The sequence below is a fragment of the Cyanistes caeruleus genome, chromosome 11 (assembly GCF_971803275.1).
Source record: "Cyanistes caeruleus chromosome 11, bCyaCae1.hap1.1, whole genome shotgun sequence".
NCBI lineage: Eukaryota > Metazoa > Chordata > Aves > Passeriformes > Paridae > Cyanistes > Cyanistes caeruleus.
Window position 1 is genome coordinate 4,207,849 of NC_141711.1, and position 17,533 is coordinate 4,225,381.

General features: G+C 42.2%; 1 protein-coding gene across 50 annotated transcripts in view; it reads left to right on the forward strand.

The window, feature by feature from the left end:
- FOXP1 (forkhead box P1) overlaps nucleotides 1–17,533 on the forward strand; it is a 378,502-nt gene that overhangs the window by 301,903 nt on the left and 59,066 nt on the right. For 31 of the 50 annotated variants that reach the window (XM_086846832.1, XM_086846841.1, XM_086846834.1 and 28 more), the window contains 4 exons: nucleotides 3,399–3,536; nucleotides 4,622–4,711; nucleotides 9,963–10,122; nucleotides 16,243–16,447. In XM_086846832.1, the coding sequence (XP_086702958.1) occupies nucleotides 3,399–3,536; nucleotides 4,622–4,711; nucleotides 9,963–10,122; nucleotides 16,243–16,447 (593 nt within the window). The remainder of the gene's footprint in view (nucleotides 1–3,398; nucleotides 3,537–4,621; nucleotides 4,712–9,962; nucleotides 10,123–16,242; nucleotides 16,448–17,533) is intronic. The other 19 variants (XM_086846847.1, XM_086846855.1, XM_086846844.1 and 16 more) reach the window with 1 other exon arrangement.

The following is a 17,533-nucleotide window of genomic DNA, read 5'->3' on the forward strand; positions in this document are numbered from 1 at the left end:
GCATTCTTTAAATATATCTGCCAGTAGTTTAATTTGAACTTCAACTCCCTGAAGGCAGTAAGACAGAATTATTTTAGTTCTTCATAGACTGCCTTCTGTGATTCATTGTTAACTCATAAAACATGCTCATTTTCATGTACTTAAACAGTTAAGTCATTTTTAAAGTTGGTTTGTAATTTTTTTTGGCAACACATTTAAGTTGACATCTGAGAGATAGAAATCTAAAATGAATTTATAGCTCTTGGTTTAGGTTTCACTTACTATCAGACAAAATATCAGAAATAAATATTTTTTATCTAACATAATGTAAAGTATATTGCACAGTATCTAAAGTAAAGTTTAGTTTTGACTGAATACACTCAAAAAGGGACCCATAAATATTAGAGAGCTGTAGTTAAGAACTTACATGACTGTTTTAAATACTATTGATTTAAACCACTGGCTAGATTTTATGAATCAAAGTGTAATTTCCAAGCTTTGGCTATATTTCTCATCACTAAAGCACTCTCTCTTGTGTGCCTTTAGCAGCTTTCCAGACATTCAACACGGGATTAAATGATAGTAGTTACAATGATCAATAGGTTAAGACCGGTACAATCACTCTTACCGCTAATGACCTCGGTAGTAATGGGTAATAAAGTGTGGGCTATAATAGCCTATTGCTGGTGCTGCATGCCCTTTGATTCCTAGTATTACCAGGGACTAGCTACATGGAAAAGTTGGACGTTGGGAGTTAAGAGAGTGGATATATAGGCCATCATTCTTAACTATTTAAAGTCCCTCAGACCTGTACTTGTGTGCCCACGCTCGTCCGGGATGTGTGTTGTAATTTTTAACACAATAGTTTCTGGCTCATTCCAATTTGTTTGTGCGAGGTTTCTGTAAGTTGCTTTCGTGATAAACTAAAGTACAGGCCGTGGCTAAATGTGGCTGTTAGCTGTGTTTATAAAAGGAAGGCAGCACCTTCTTTAGAAGCGCAGGTGTGGTGTGAAAATGTGGTTTCAGATGGTAAAATGAAGTCAAACGGACCAATGCAAACTTGTGCTCTGTGTACTTGTACTCTCTGACTGTGTGCAGTACATACATGATTTTTTTTTTTTTTCTTTCTGCTTAAGTGCGTCTGTTCTAGCAAGGAGTGTGCAGCTAAGAGATTTGTTACTGGAAGGTACATGGCCAGTTTTCAAAGATAGGGCCTAATCGCCAGATCTGTCCCAAGATAAACGTGCAGAAGGGCCATGGAAGTGAATGGGAGTTGTCCCTGCCCGGCTGACGGCAGAATGCGGCCCTTTGGATTAATCACCGATGTGTAGGGTTTACAGCACCCCACCCTATTCCTGTCTGTATCCCTGCTTGTCGTCATAAATCTGACTGAAGAGTATTTGTCTTGTCTATCTTCCAAGAAGGGCACAGAAAACATACTTAAACATGCTTCCTCTTCTGTTTGCTTGGTCCAGCTTCAATGAGAGGCAGTACAAACCCCAGGGTAAAGTAAACTTCTCTGGGGATGAGAATAATGAAGGTGAGTCACGCTTCGGGGCGAAGATAGTGACGGCAGGATTTAATTAAATAATTTTCTACTCCCAGAAAAGTTTTTAAAAGACTGTGGATTAAGATATTCTGAATTAATGGGATTACCCATCCTGATGACTCAGTGTCCTCAGAGCTGGTCCTGCCTGGTGAGGTGGTGGCTTTCCCATAGGCACAGGGATGCGGTGCCGGCCATGGGACAATGGCCACTGGTTCTGGTGGTTCTGGTGCTTGTCCCATAATTAAATCTCCTTTTGCCAGCGTTCACACCAGCCTGCACCCCATCAGCGATGTGGGAACGTGCTGTGCCACAGGGAACACTCAGAGGACCTCGAAATATTGGTACTAATGGGATGTCAGAGGTGTGTGTGAGCCCTTGCTGGGCTCTGCTCGGGCAAATGCTTCGGAGGCAGTGTCTGGCCCTGGCACACGGCATGTACACAACAACACGGGGAGATGTGCACTGTACATGCGTCTGACCTTCAGGAACCATTTTTAGTTCATCAAGATTAGTGATGCTGAGAAATCAGGACATCAGTGCATAATGACTGTGAAATTAGGAATGAGAGCTTGCTATGCAAATGACAGGACAAATCATGTGAAAAAGTCAAGATAAACTGCATATTAAGACATTATGTTACATAAAATTAATACTGCATTTCTCTCTTGCTTACTACTACACTGGAGGATTTTTTTTTTTAAACTCCTTTATCTTCTGATCAGCCATTGTCTGCTGATTTTTTTTTAAAAGTGGTTCACGGAAAAAGTGCTAAACATATTATTACCTTTTATTGTAATACATGAGATGACAGGAGATCCTTTTTAGCAAAGTATATCCTTTACTGCTTTTAGTTTTGTGCTGTCATGTATTTGATTTAAAACTATAGAAAAGTAAGGTGCTTCAATATTACTGTTAAAACTCATATGGGTTTTGTCTTTTCCTCTATTGTTTTTTTTCCCTTCCTTTTCTTTTCCTTTTTTGGGGTGGAGGGTAGAGGGGTGGGTTTCTAGGGAAATAGTCTTCTTGCATTACTGGGACTGACAAAATGGTTCTCATGTAGTCTGCAAATTAAACACAAGTGCAGTGATTATTTTGAATAGCTAAATTACATTCTAGAAAGCTTGCAGAATTCATAGCATTGTCATTAGGTATCCGCTTGAATACAATTTGTGTAACCTTGGCCAAGACAGCCTGTCATTTTAATGTCAGTGTTTTATCTGAACAAGACATCATCCTTTCAGATACAGTGTACAGGTTCCTTGCAAAGATGCCCGTGCAGAAACGTGTTAACAGTTGCAAATATGAAATGCTATCAAGTTCATCACTGTAGCTGTTTGTCACTGAAATGTCATGGAAAGCGGCTTTTAATGGTATCTCACATAATATGAAAGAATTGAAGACATCTGTATGCTGGGTGAATATGGAATGGTAAAGACATCGTGGTAGGGCCTTTCTGTAAAAATTGCATAGGAATCTAGTGCTGTTATTCACATCACTGAGCCTTCCTTCAATTTTCTGAAAAACCTGTCGTAATAGGGTCTAGATCCCATCAGTGCGGGATATTTGGTTGTTGGATTTTGCTACAGAAGGCAAGGGCTTTCTGGGAGGGAAAGAACCTGGCTGGTGATTTCTTACAAAAATAAATACATCTTTACCATATTAATTGCTTTAAGGAATTTCCATCCAATAGGGTTTTGCAGAAGGGGAATTTAGTCACCAGGAAGGTGTGGTCAGTGTGCTGGCCAGGGTGGGCTGTAAGGACTCTCACATTCAGCCCCCTTGATGCCAGGAATGGGCTCCCCTGGCATGGGGATGCTGGAGGAGCTGTGGGGATGTGCTCTGACCCTCTTTCTCTCCTCTTGGCCTTCAGGTTCCAGTGTCGGTGGCTATGATGACACCTCAAGTGATCACTCCCCAGCAAATGCAGCAGATCCTCCAGCAACAAGTGCTAACTCCCCAGCAACTCCAAGTCCTGCTCCAACAGCAGCAGGCACTCATGCTTCAACAGGTAATTGTTTCCTTAACAGCTGCTCAGGTGGCCCCTATGGATGCTGGAGGCTTCACCTCCTGGAACACCCTTGGGGAAAGAACTGCCCACATCTCAGGTCTGAACCTTGGAGCAGCCATGCTGTGAGCTGACCTGACTGCTCTTTTGTTTTTAATTCTAGAAATAGCAACTGGAAACATATCCAGGGAGAAGGTTAGGAGTGTTTCCAAGATCAGCTAAATAATACAGATGCATATTTAAGTGTCAGGACTTCGGCAGATGTCCCTGTTGCTTTTGTCTGCATCCTTCAGAAGGCTTGGTGTGCCCTGACTAATTGGAATAAACAAGGTAGAGGGGCCATACTTCCCAATTTAGACCTCGTTATTTCCATCTGGAACCGTAAAGTGCTGTGGAAATGGTGGAAGCAGAAGTGGAGAGGTTTGCAAGCCTGTTTGATTTCAGCCAACGTATGCTGAGCTGTGTGTCAGTGCTTCTCTCAGCCCGTGGTCCTTTCTCAGCTGGAAGCTAGCCACCAACAAGCCCCGAGGCTCTGTTACCACAGGGTTTGGCACAGTGGGGTCTCACAGAGCTGGGGTGAGTGTCAGCATCCACCCAGCCTGACCCTGCCTGCTCCCTCCTGGCTCCCAGGCTCGGTCCTGACAGAGCTCTGCCTGCTCAGAGCACATCTGGGCAACGGGAGGAGAGTATTTCCCAGGATGTCTATGCACGTATTGAACAACACTTAATACAGTCAAACCCTATCATTTAGAAAGCATGTGTGTTTCACAACAGAGATTCGCCAGGCTCTCTCAGCAAGGGCATTTTGGCTTTGTTGTTACAATCAAAGGTCATTCCTTGCCTTATTTTAATTAGTTTGTGTAGAAAATGGTATGTTTTTCATCAGTTCATTTTGGAGATTACTTTTCAAACGATAATGCCAAGAATAGTCAGTGTGCACTGAATTTATTGTTGAGTTTCAAACTAAAGGTCAGACCATTACAGATAAAAGGATGCTATTTTTCAAATCACAGTTTGTGTGTTACACCAAAAGGGACACTGAATTGGCTCTCCACTTTGTTACTTACCATCTTTCCTTTTCTTTGTAGCAGCAGCTTCAAGAGTTTTATAAGAAACAACAGGAACAGTTGCAGCTTCAACTTTTACAGCAACAACATGCTGGAAAACAGCCTAAAGAGGTACAGACAATACCCATTTTACTTTCAAACCACAGATCCCCGGGGACTGTCTAGTGGCTATTAAACTGTCATTCATCTTATAAATGATTGCACAACTGAACTGACTCTATCGGGCCTCAGCTTTCAGATTTAGAGTTATTGTCCTGTTTTTGCCTGTGTTTTCCTGTGCTTTCCATTTGCTCGCTGCCACATATTTTATAGCAGGGGACCAGGCCTTGCTGTTCAGTATGAGTCCTGGAGCAGGCATCTAGACTTGTATCTTGGGAGAGTGCTTTGGGGAGTTAGTTATGTGGAGAGGGGAGGGGGCAAGGCAGCAGGCCCGGATCACTGCTGTCCTCTCCAAGCAAGGCAGAATGCCAAGAGGTGTTGAGTTTGAGCTTGCAGCCAGAGAGGTTCTGGTTGCACATTCCTACAGCACGGGCTGAGCAGGAGGGACCACACTGGAGCAGCATCGGTAGTGACACGGAGAAGAGGTGGCAGGAAACCTTGCCCTGATGCTTCCACAGTCCATAACTGAAGGGGACAGACCAGGATAGTTTCTGTTTGTCCTTTAGCTAAACTTCCCTTCCAAAATACCTGTCACGTCCAAAGCTTTGTTCGTTTTTTCTGATGTGCTTAAATTTAATTTTCCTGCAACTACATTTTAAGGTGCTGAGTCCACCTCTTAAGTCTCGAGGAGTTTGGGACTCCTGTTTAATCCAGCATCATTGCTGGATTAGGTAGATCCTAGAAAGCTGCCTCTTGGTGCGAGACACTGGGTGATGTCCAGTGATAGCGGCAGCGCTCATGTCACCTGACAAGGGGTGTTGCTCGAAGCATGCGCCAATTTCTGCTCCCCATTCCCCCTGAAATTTCAGTAAATCGTGCCACCTGTGCCAAATTTCAACCCAGAGTGAATTTTTCCAGCTGAGTTATAAACCCCTGAAAACAGGGGGGTTTATAATGGAAATGCTGACACAACCTTAACCATAGCGCGCTTACGGGCGCCACTATAATAAAAAGGGAACAGATTAAAAAGTGTCTAAAATGTAAATCTAAAGGACTAACAGTAATTAAAATGGAAATGGCACAGGGAGGGAAGGCATGTAATTGTGAGATATCACTGTGCAGAATGCTCTCAGCTTTGTTTTGCTGGCTGTTTTTCTAATTCAGTAGGGCTTACTCATCAGTGGCAGTTCAATGCGCGTTAATGACTCTGGGATGCAGGCATCACTCTGGACAAAGAAATGATTATTGTGCGGTCAAAAGAAGTTCAAAGACAAGAAGGGAATTTCAGTTTTTTCCTTAGAGATCCACATTCAAGAGCATATAAATTAAGCCAAATGTTAAAAACCACAGTCTGAAAGCTGACTTCAAAGTCACAACTCTCTAATTAATGAACTGCGAGCTTCAGTTTGGACAAGTCGTGGTTTGATGCGCCCATAAATCAACATGACAGGTCTGTTTCACAGTCTCAGACAGCGCTTGTCATTGAGTCACATCAGATGTAAACACAGCAGAAAAAAGAGGGAATATGAAGGAGGTGCAATTGATCAACAGAATTGGTAAAAACCCACTTTTGAAACGCATTATGCATGATCACAGGAAATGGCGATAGCCTCAAGAGGCTTTCTCCTTCTGCTGTTGCTTTTTTGAATCAGATTTCTAACAGCCTTCAAAAGGGAGAATAAGAATTATGGAGCTTCTCCCCTGTGGCTGGCAGGCAATAACCCCCTGTTGTTATTTTGTGCTTCTTTCTTTTCAAAGGCGTCAAAATTTAGTTTTTTAAAGATCTTTAACTCTATATTTGAAGACAAACAATAAAGGGCTGCCACTGTCATTCTTATCAGTTACCAGGGATTGTATTTTTTCTTTCTGTTGCCACTTCTTATTAACCTCTTATTTGGTCTATTAGACATAGTTTTGAATGCAAGCCTGCATGCTGGGAGAACATGAAAGTTCAGATGAGCTCAGAGGGCAGATAAAGAAATTTGAAGGGGAAAGTTACACAGCAGAATGAACGATAAAAGTTAACTCTTCTAAATTGCTGTTGTCAGACAGGAGAGCATCTCAGACACAAAGATGAGGGCTTGGAGCTTAAAGAAAAAAAATACTTTGTGTTAAAAAAGACAAGAAGGGAAGTTAGACAATGTGATGGCATTTCAATATCTAACACACTGATTTACTGTGGTCACACTTCTGATATTACACTGGCGAAAGCAACAATAAGAAAGGACTCCTTCCTGTTTCAAGAAGAGCATTTTAACACGATAGTTGGAAAGAGAACAAGGACCTAAGTCTCTTCAGCTTATTCTAGGGGTTTGAGGGGGAGTATTTTTGCTGATGGTTTTAGTGGCGGTCCATTTCAACAATGCATTTCACCCCACAGGTTTGTTCAGCCCAGCTTAAGGAGGTTATTCTTGCTAAATTAGCATGGAAAAGGTGGTCTTGTATTATTTTATTTCTTCCCCCTCCCTCTGGCACCGAAAACTGACGGGCAGTGCCGTGGTGGGGGCCAGCGGCCGCAGTGCTAACGAGGGCTGAGCGTGTACCTTGACAGATGGAACAAGCGTATTCATGTACGGCATCCCCCAAGTCATTTTGTGAGTGCCTTGTCCCATTGTGCTGTGGTGAAAGAAGGAAAACACAACAAACCTCCCCAGCCCCGCTGGTGAAAGGGACCCGAGCCCCGAGCAGAGCAGCAGGCGGACCCCAGCGAGGTTCCTGGGGGTTTCACTCGCGGGCTGCAGGGCGTGAGCAGTGCCCGACAGCGAGGGGCAGAGGTGCTGGGGGGGATCTCAGCCGTGTTCCTGCTCTCCCCTGGAAGGGTCGGGGCTCCCCAGAGCCAGGGGGGTGCTCCGGGGTAGCCGCGGCGCTGGACGGAGCGCGCTGTTTGCCGTTTGTCCTCCGGCACTCTGACAGTTTATGTTGGGCAGTAGGGAGTAACCTAAGAAAGGAAAACAGACCTTTGACAGAAGCTTTAGGGAGGGGATCAAAAATGCAAGTTTTATCAGGATATTTCAGCATTTTAACACTGACTACTGACCTGACAACAGGACTGCACCGAGACCTTTTTTGTATGCATTCAATTGTGAGAAGTAAACAAACTGCCTTGTATCCTGTGTTTGGTAACTGGGTGGGGAGCGCAGTTTGGCAACGTGTCTTGCTTTTAAATTCTTTCTTGGACAATGGGCCTTGTATACTTTTATATCCTGGCTTTTCAAAGTAGAGTGTGTTCAAGAGCTTTTCTTAGGATAGCTGAGAAGACAACCAAATGGGCATCAGTCCGTAGATATAAAGAGGTTTTTAAAAAAAAACAACTTATGTGTCTAACTTTGTACTCTTTATGGCAAATAGGTAAAACACAGCTTACTACACCTAGCATTAATAATATAAATACATCACTATAAATATATTAGGTATATATATTTTAGAATTAATATTTATGGTGGCAAACATTACTTCAGCTCTTAATACAACTGTTGCTGGGGCCTGCATGCATATGGTGCTGTTGCAAATAGTTGCAACAAATGGATGTGTCAGAGCAAGCTGTTGCAAAGAAATGTAAACTCTGGGAGTTTCAGAATATCCAAGCACCTATTTGTTTAGATGTGTTCCTGAAGTCCTAGGTTTTCTTTAGAAATAAGGTAGAGTTTACAAATAAGATTAATAGATTGGCTGACTCTCAGAGTTGTGGATATAATGTTAGGTGCAGTATTAGGATTGATGGATGTGGTGGTACAAGAAGGTGGGGGTCAAGCCCACAGCTCTTGCCTGGCAGTCCTGCTCCAGCAGCTCTGGTGGGACTTTTTCCCTGTGTAACACCAGTAGGGAATGGGGCCAGTGATCCTCTGGCTTGGTGTCAAGGAAGGGCAACAGAAAGCTCGGGATCTGTCTGGGGTTTGTTTGTGAAAGTGTGCAGTTTGGTAAGAGTTAATTTTCTTTCCATAATTGTTAGCCATAATGTGTATAAGACCTCCACCTTGATATGATTCCTAGCAGATTAGGGATATTAGATAATTTCCTTCTATTTATTGTACTACTGCACTGTATTATCTTTCTATCACTCAGATAATTACTAAGGAAATCTACATTAATTTTTTTTGGCTAGCACAAGGAACTGCTAAACACTGGCATGATGTATTGATGTTTTACACAACAAAAGTTTTCCTCCTGTCATTGTACAATAAATAAAAAGATATTTATCAAAATGCAAAGCCTTTCATGGATTTTAAAGAACAAAGCAAATAAAATACAAGATGAGCATGGAAGCAAAACCTAGAGGCTTCCTTAACTGAACAAAATTAAGGACTCTGAAGCCTCGAGTACTGTACATATTAAACACTCACATTCAAGTAAGATGTTGTTTGCTAAATTATGAATGTGTGTAATTAAAATCTAGTGGCTGTTTCTATGAAAGATTTACAATGTTATTTCATCGTTTGTCATGGCTAATTAACAATATTAGATGAAGTTTTTCTTCTTCAAAGGTCTGATTTTTTCTCATTTATTTATGTCAGAAGTGATAAACAGAGTAGTTAAAAGCTTCTCCGGGTACAGTAGTGAGAAAAGCAACATGTTCTTTTACACCTCGAAGGTTCAAGGTTCACATCCCTGTGGAGTAAAGCAACTCCATCTTCTTTCTAGTGAGAATAATTAAAAATTTCAAAGTGCAGAAGTAGCAGCCTTAAATACAGCACAGAATAATTCCAGTGTAGCAGAAAGTATTGTGGGGCTTGATGGATGAAGAAGAGAGAGTGAGTATAAAATACCGTAAATTAAGCCAGTCGAATTGCTTTAATAGTTGAGACAGCCCTTGAATGAGCAAACAGAGCACAGTGAAGGGTTTCTTGTTACATCTAAGTGTGATGTGATCATGGGGTGTGATTCTCATGTTCTTTGCCTCAAAGAATTACCCAGGATTTTCACCAGCGTTTGCTTTACCCAGGACTCAAACACAGCCACATCTGGGGTAAAACACGAACACATGGACCAAGAAATGCTGTATACATTTGTAATGGGAATGGCAACAGGGAATTAGGTTGGGTGAAAGTTAACCACTGGAGATGGGAATCTGCAGCCCTGTGTTAGCTCCAGCATCTAAACATACCTTGGGGTCTTTGCCAAGGGTGGTGGGCTCACTGGCTTGGCCTTGATACCGAGTTACTGCCATCAGAATTGAAGCAAGCTGAGACAAGGAGCCTTGTAAATCCTCTGCTTTGCTCTTGTATTAACAAGTATGCATTTTTATATTTTTTTTTGTGTTTTCCAGCCCCAGCAGCAGCAAGTGGCCACGCAGCAGTTGGCCTTTCAGCAGCAGCTCCTACAGATGCAGCAGTTGCAGCAGCAGCATCTCCTGTCTCTGCAGCGTCAGGGGCTGCTGACCATCCAGCCTGGGCAGCCTACTCTGCCTTTGCAACCCCTTGCACAAGGTAGGTGAGGGGTTTGGGTGGCAGGGCCAGTGTCTGCAGACCCACATGGAGTTATCACGTGGGAGGAGAGGGAGAAGGAGCTCACAAGCTCATAAAGTATTAAGCACAGAAAGATGCTGACAGGCAGGGTGGGCATTATAGAGGTGTTTTTTGAGGAGGGCAGTGCTGCCATCCTGGGCTGCTCTGACTGGCAGGGTGCAGAGGGCTTGGAGTTCACATGCAGTTTGCACAGCTGTAGCTGCTCTGGTGGACTCAGAGCTGCTGGCTGTACTCATCTGGTCTTGGAATCCTTCACAGGAGGAGTCTTTATCGATTCCTGGTGCTGGCTTCATGGCTAAGGGTGTGTAAGAGCAGCTTTTTCTTTCCCAGATGTGTTGATTGGGCCTTCCTGGTCCCAGCCTGGCCATGAGCTGGCACAGAGCAGCTCTGACCCACAGGCTGGGAGCTCTGAGTGCCCTTGGCTGTGGCTGCCAGGGAGACAGGACAGGGCTGCTCTCCACAGCCTTTGCGTCACTGCCTCGGTGCTCCTGCTCCTTCCTCCACACTGAGGCAAATTGGGATTAACTCCATTTAATTCTAATGGTGTTATTGACAATTAGATCCTCCTACATCTTTATTCAGTCCTGCACTCTGCAAGAAGTTACTGCTTTGCTGAAATCCCAATTTATTTTATTTTTTTAAGACACTGATACACTGAAAGCACTACTTAAATCCACAATACTTTTGACAGTGATTATAACCTAGGGTTTTTATTCTGTCTTTTCTTTTTTGGCTTAAATTTATTATTTTACTTTTTAAGCTGGGTTTGTCTGCAAGCCGTGGGACAGTTTTAACAGCCTGAGCTCTGGTTGCTGTGGTTATAGCAGACTGTTTGGAGTTGGCATGGCTCAGGCATGCCATGGCATCAACCATGATGCTTGTATTTCTGAATAATCCTGCCTTCTCCTTCCCTTGCCCCATAATAAATTTGAACATTCACCTTTATAGCTTGAGTCAGCCTAGGCTGAATGATTTGGGATCTTGAAAGCAGCCTTAGGGCTGTTCCTAGTTTCTAAATCATACATGAATTTACATTTAGCCCTGTTCACTTAAATGGAGGGGACAAGACAAAATTGCTTCTGTTCTTCACCCTCCTTTTTTTTCTGTGTACATAGCTGCAAAAAAGGAGAGTGAGGTGGCTGGTGAATATTGACTTATATGGATAAACAGGGGCCAGACCGGGGAGTGGAGTCTTCTTTGTTGGGTGGCTGATGTGCTTTATTTAGGCTTGTTTTTGCCAAACCCAGGAAGGCATTTGGGTGCTTAACTCCTCTGTTAAGAGGCAGAGCTTTTGGGGGCCTGACCCGTGACTCCCCAGGTCTCAGTTAAACTTCCCAGCATCCCAAAACTTGGATGCCTGGTGTAGAGCAGCACTGTGCAGGAGCTGGAGGCTGATCCATGGAAGGTGGTGCCCGGCTGGGAGCTGCAGGATCAGGCTTGGGGCTGTACCTGGTCAGTGACTATCAATGCAGAGTGATGGGGAGAGGGTGTGAAATGAGTCCAGGAAAAAAGGGCACGTAGATAAAACGCCATTTACGCTTGCAAGATGTTGTAACGTGCATTAATTACACCTCAGATTTATAGTTGGAAGCATCCCAGGCTGTTCCCACACAGCCACTGGACTCAAGCTTCAACCTTGCTAATTTTTCCCACAGCTCCTATACCATTAAGTTGGCTCAGTAAGGTTCATTGTATAGTCCATCAGTTAAGCTGTCCAAAGGAGGGCAATTGGGCAGTGACAAGACACGCTCATGTGTAATGTGAAAGAAATGAATGTGGTGATGCATGAAGTGTAATCTGTGCAGTAACACATCGGAGACACCAGTAGGTAATTCAGCCGTCGTGGCATTGATTGATATGGTTAGCAGGGAAGTGTAACTATTAGTCCTTGCCCAGGAGCGTATTTAAAACCTGAGGGGTGCTGACTTGCACGCCAGAGACGACACAAACATAAGCAGAGAGGGCTGGTTCTGGCAGGGAAACGAGCTGCGAGCGCTGGGGGCGGCGGGAGCCGGCAGGAAAGAGGGACTTGAGACTTGAGGCGGGTTGCAATCCAGCACGATATTTTATTCCTTTTTATCAGAGAGACGATGGCTTAAAACTGATGTCATTATGAGGTTTAAATCAACTTTCTGCTTGCTTGAACATGGTCACCTGGGTATGGAAGTACAAGGACACAAAGAGGTTGAGCAACTCTGTTTGTCTTTGAGCCGGTGATACCTGGGGTTGGGAAATTGAGTTCCGTGAGCAGTAATCTGTCAACTGTCCCCACAACATACATTTTTTAAACCTGTGCCTACATTTTCTTTCATAATCAAGAGGACTAGTTGTCCTGAAAAATGCAATGTACAGCCAGGGTTGTAGTTTGAAATAATGGGTAATAGACGTTTCTTATTTAAAAAAAAAAAATTACATCTCTCATGCCCTTTTGTTTTCAGAACAGTTTGCAAGACTGAGACAAATACTGTATATGTGTGTATAAAAGAAATAAAATCATCCCTCTAGTAAATGTAGCTGTGAATTCAGTTTAAGAGCATTTTGCTTTTATTCTTAAGTATCTGTAATAGTAATAAATGTTTCCAAGGAGAGAATGCTACTTCATAAGTGACATTTTCGTTATGTTTTCAGAACTAATAGATTGTTTAAATCTGTATTTTAGTTTCATTTTAGTTTTTAGTGCTCGCCTATTGTCTTAAGCAAAATAGCACATCCTTCAGTGTTATATTTGTGTCATCTTTGCTGCTTAGTATTTAGACACTTCTATAATCTAGATTTTACATCTCTACATAGCAGCAATTTTAAAATAAACCCCATTTCAGCAGTGTTCTGAGCTGCTGAGAGTGAGATCTTCAGTATCTTTAAAATGAAACTGCAAATCACACTTCAGATCACCAGCAAGTGAAAATAATAGGACTGAGACATCCGGGTGCCTGATTGCTCCTGTAGATTTGGCAGTTTCAAGTCTGACTCCCATTCCTGGTCCATAGGAAGTTGCAGCGATCTCGGGTAATTGCAGCGCAGTTCTGGGAATCTGACTTGAAATTTAGCTCTCGCTGTTAAAATGAGACTGTTAAATGGTAAATTACATAATTTATTGCGAGTGGTCGTGGATCTATTTGACTTGCTTTTGCCATTTGTTCTATTATTTTATTTAACCATTTTGCTGGGTGAGTGATGAGCGTACCTTTCAGCTGCCCAGTTTGACAGGCTAGTCAGGAATTCTCTCCAGAATTATTCTAAAGGAACTAAATTTAAGGCACGAGGAGAGAGGCTATTTTTAATTTCATTTTATTAATCAGGTGATGTATTCAATTTTTGGCAAGGGGTTGTGTGCAAACGTGTATGACATCACAGTTAGCTCTTTAAATTAATGTCACCCAGCCTAAAATCTTTACTATCTCCAGCATTTTCCCCCACACAACTGAATATATTTTATTTTTCTTTCTATCTGTGGTATAGTTGTTTTTAGTACTAATGGGACTTACACTTCTATGGGAAGTTAGACCAAACACTTTGACTTTTAGAGGCATAAATATCATGTGTATGTCTGTTTTAATGGCTGTAACACTTTCACGATTTTCTTTGGGAGAAAGCATTGGTAGATCCAAAAGTGACTGGGGGGAGAGGAAGGTGGAGATCAGGGAGAGGAGAGTGGATGATAGCCTACGTCTAATTAAAAATCTGCAGAAATCCAGACTAAAAAAAAAAAGAAAAAAAAAGGAGAAAAGGCCAGTTATTCTTTTCCTATTTGCTTATTCTGGAAAATAGAAATAGGTGTCGGCTCATATGTTCTCATATCAATATGTTATCATCAACAGACAAGTCTATTCACTATTGTTTCAACTGAGTAAACAGTGTGTAAGGGTCAGCCCTGCTCACAGGTAATTGTTAGTGTGCAGACAGTCCTGTCAAGCGTGTTAGCTAAAAATACATCCCACACTGTCACTTTGCAAGGTGTTTGAAAATAATAGCCCCCACACAGCAAAACAGGACACGGGCTTGTGTACTGACCTTTTTCTTTGTTTAATTTGCTCAGAGGTTTAATTCCAGGGGACAAGTAATAATTGAATATGTCTAATAACTAAATGCTCATTTGGGACAAAATCCATCAAAATATAATTGGCATTTGGGGCTGATGAAAGGAAAATGACGTGGCTTTCGAGAAACGGATGTGTCCTAAGAATATCTGATCACTTAATGTATAAATTGAAGCCTCTTCCCTAATATATATTAATTGCAGATACTTAAGGATTTCAGCATTTTTTTGTAGTGAACCGTTACCAGAGACCAACTGTTTTTGTTAATGCTACTCTGGGAAAGGCGGGGAAGGTTATTGGTCTGTCGTGCAATAATTTACTCCTCTTTGATATGCAAACGATCCACGGTGAATATAAAAAAATCCTATCAGACTCATTTCACAGTTCTTAACCACTTAGATTCTCTGGAGTCTATCGCCTCATTAGACCAGTGCTCTCCAAAGCTAGCATAATTAAAATCTTTAACAGTTTAGCAAAGTAAAGATGTTTGGCTGATCACGTTGAGATGATTATCTATCCATTGTATTCTAAATGACAAAAATAAATTAAATTTAGACCTTGGCATTTTTTATTATGTGTTTCAAATGAATATAATGCAGACTGCCTTTTTTTTTTATTTCAATACCTTAGGTTGGGTGAGGTACATGCCTGTGTGAGCTGCTGCTGTACACTCAGAAAATGGCAGGTTTCCTTAGGATAGCTCCAGAGCTACAACATGGTGAAACAATGAACAGTCACCCAAACGATGAGCTGGAAGCACACTGATGAGAAACCTCTTTAAAAACACATAGACACTGGCTTATTATTATTATTTTTTCCCTGAATATTTGAGTGACGTGTCTCTACTGCTAATTTTTTCCCATGGCCTTCTCTGAAAGAGCACTGAAATAGTCTGCAGTGAGAGAAACTTGACTTGTTGGATCATGTCACAAACATCAGCTTTATCCAAAAGCATGATCTCAGCATGAGCACATGCTTCACCTTCCATTTGGCCCATTGAAGTTTGCAGTTTCCAGTTGCATTCGTTACTGAATGTTGTCTCCCTAACCCTGGTGTCCACTTTGGCACATTTGAAAAAATACTATTTTTTATTATTATTTTTTCTTGAAGCTTATTTTCTGTTTTGATTTTACTTTTGAATGGCTCATTAGCATCGATCTAAGAAATGACAGTAATAATAGTGTTACTTGTATAGAAAGTTATACACTTTTTCGGTAGACACATCCATCAATTAAGTGAGCAGTTCGAGAAACCAAAATTAATGAGAAAGATAGGTGTGTTAATGAAATAATCATAGTATAATCAATTTGACTGTTAAAATTTGAAAAGCATTTCAGGAAGACAATATGAATTCATAATTTACGTCTAAAAGTGATTAATAAAAACTGTATTTAATAACAAAGCTATTTGTCATCATTTAAAACTTAAGCACAAAATTAGTCATGTTGTGGTTCATGTTGTCATAATAATAAAGCTGAGTATTTTTTTTCCTAAGACCTTCTTTGTTTTTAAAAACAGGTTAGAGAGTAGTCACTTTCTAACTGAGTCTAAGTCACTTTTTTTTTGTTTTTTGCTAAAAACAAAAAAGAAAGGCAAAAATAATTGTGGAGGAAGAAGGAAATTGAATTTCTTAGCTGAACACAGCATATCCAGTGGCCACCTTTGCTGTTAGTCTTGCTCTAGGTGTGGGGGGTGGTTTTTGCCCAAGTAGAGATTCTGAAAATGAGCCTTTGGTCTAAAAATTGCAAAAATTTATAATATTTGACATGATGTTTGCTGTAGGGGTGGTGTTGCGTGGATCCCTCTGCCCCAGAGCCCAGATTTTGCATTCCATGAGTATTGCAGGTGTCACACCAGAGCGCAGCAGAGTCGTGCAGTGCAGTATTAGCATTTAGTTATTAAAAAAAAAAAAAATACATGCGCAAAAACACACACAGGCAAAACTAACACTAGGCTTTGTTTACTGACTCTCTGATTTAATTACTGTTTGAAGACGGCCGAATTAGCTGTTAATTGATTTAATTATCCAATTTGTTTGTTTCAGGCATGATTCCAACAGAACTGCAGCAGCTCTGGAAGGAAGTGACAAGCTCGCACACAGCGGAGGAGGCAGCCAGCAACAACCACAGCAGCCTGGACCTGTCCACCACCTGCGTCTCCTCCTCTGCGCCCTCCAAGACCTCCTTAATCATCAACCCACACGCCTCAACTAATGGACAGCTATCAGTCCACACTCCTAAACGGGAGAGGTAGGTGCCTGCGGGGTTTTCCACCCTGAGCATCTCGGAGCAGCGTCCCGGAGCGATGGCGAAACGCTCGGGAGCGGTGGCCAAGTGCCTTGGCCTCGGTTTTGTCCTCCACATCCTGCTCTGTCTGGTGTTGGCGTGGTTGAATAGAGTCTCCACTGGGCAGAATATGCTCCTTTTGTTCAGATCTTTATGGCTTGTTAATTGGATCAATGTGGGCACAATTAGCTAATTAGAAGTGTGCTGGATAAGCGTATTGGGAAGCGTGAAGAAGCTGGGGTTTGTTTTTTTTTGAGTTTTGCATCACAGGTGTTGGTACTCTTGTTGTGCTTTGGGTTTACAGGCTGGAGGTGAGCAAGAAAATCTGTTGGTCAGTACAGTCCCCATTTTTCTACCAAATTTTGGCGCCCTATCTCGTCTAACGTATTTGCCTTCTTGTACTCTGTATTACCTTCTTTCACAAGACACGGTTGAGTTCACCAGGTTTCTCTAAAACAAAGTGGCTTCTTTTTTTCTTTTTTTTTTTTTAAGTGCTGATAAAATTAGCTAACTGGTGTTGTTTGGCTTTTAAAAGTGTGAGTTAATTTATACTTGCTCGGCTTGCATTGTTAAAAGAAATGGCTTAAATCAGGGGTTGTCTGTTGACGTGCTTCTCAGCGCGGGCTCTGCTTTATTCCAGAGGATGCTTTATTGCAGGTTTGTTTCTTTACACCCCCAGATTTCACTGAGGCGTGTCTAACAACGTAACTTTTGCTTCTGGGGAGATAGACAGGCCCAGGCGCCAGGGCCGTGGGTGCCAGCACCGGCTGCAGCCTCGGCGCCGCTGCCGGAGGAGGAGGAAGAGGAGGAGGAGGAAGGGTCTCGAGGTGTGGGCGCAGTGGGGAGGGCAGTGCTCCTTTGCAGTCAGGAGAGTCCCTCTGCCCATCTAGAAATGTTACAGCAGACACTAGTGAAAGCTGGATTTTATGGAAACTGATGGCTTCGTCTTTCCGTCCTCCTTTCATTCATTAGAAAGAGGATAATGGAATTTTTAAGCCATAGAGTTTGTATTTCTGGTGGTCTGAAAGTAGATTGATAGGGAAGCTATAT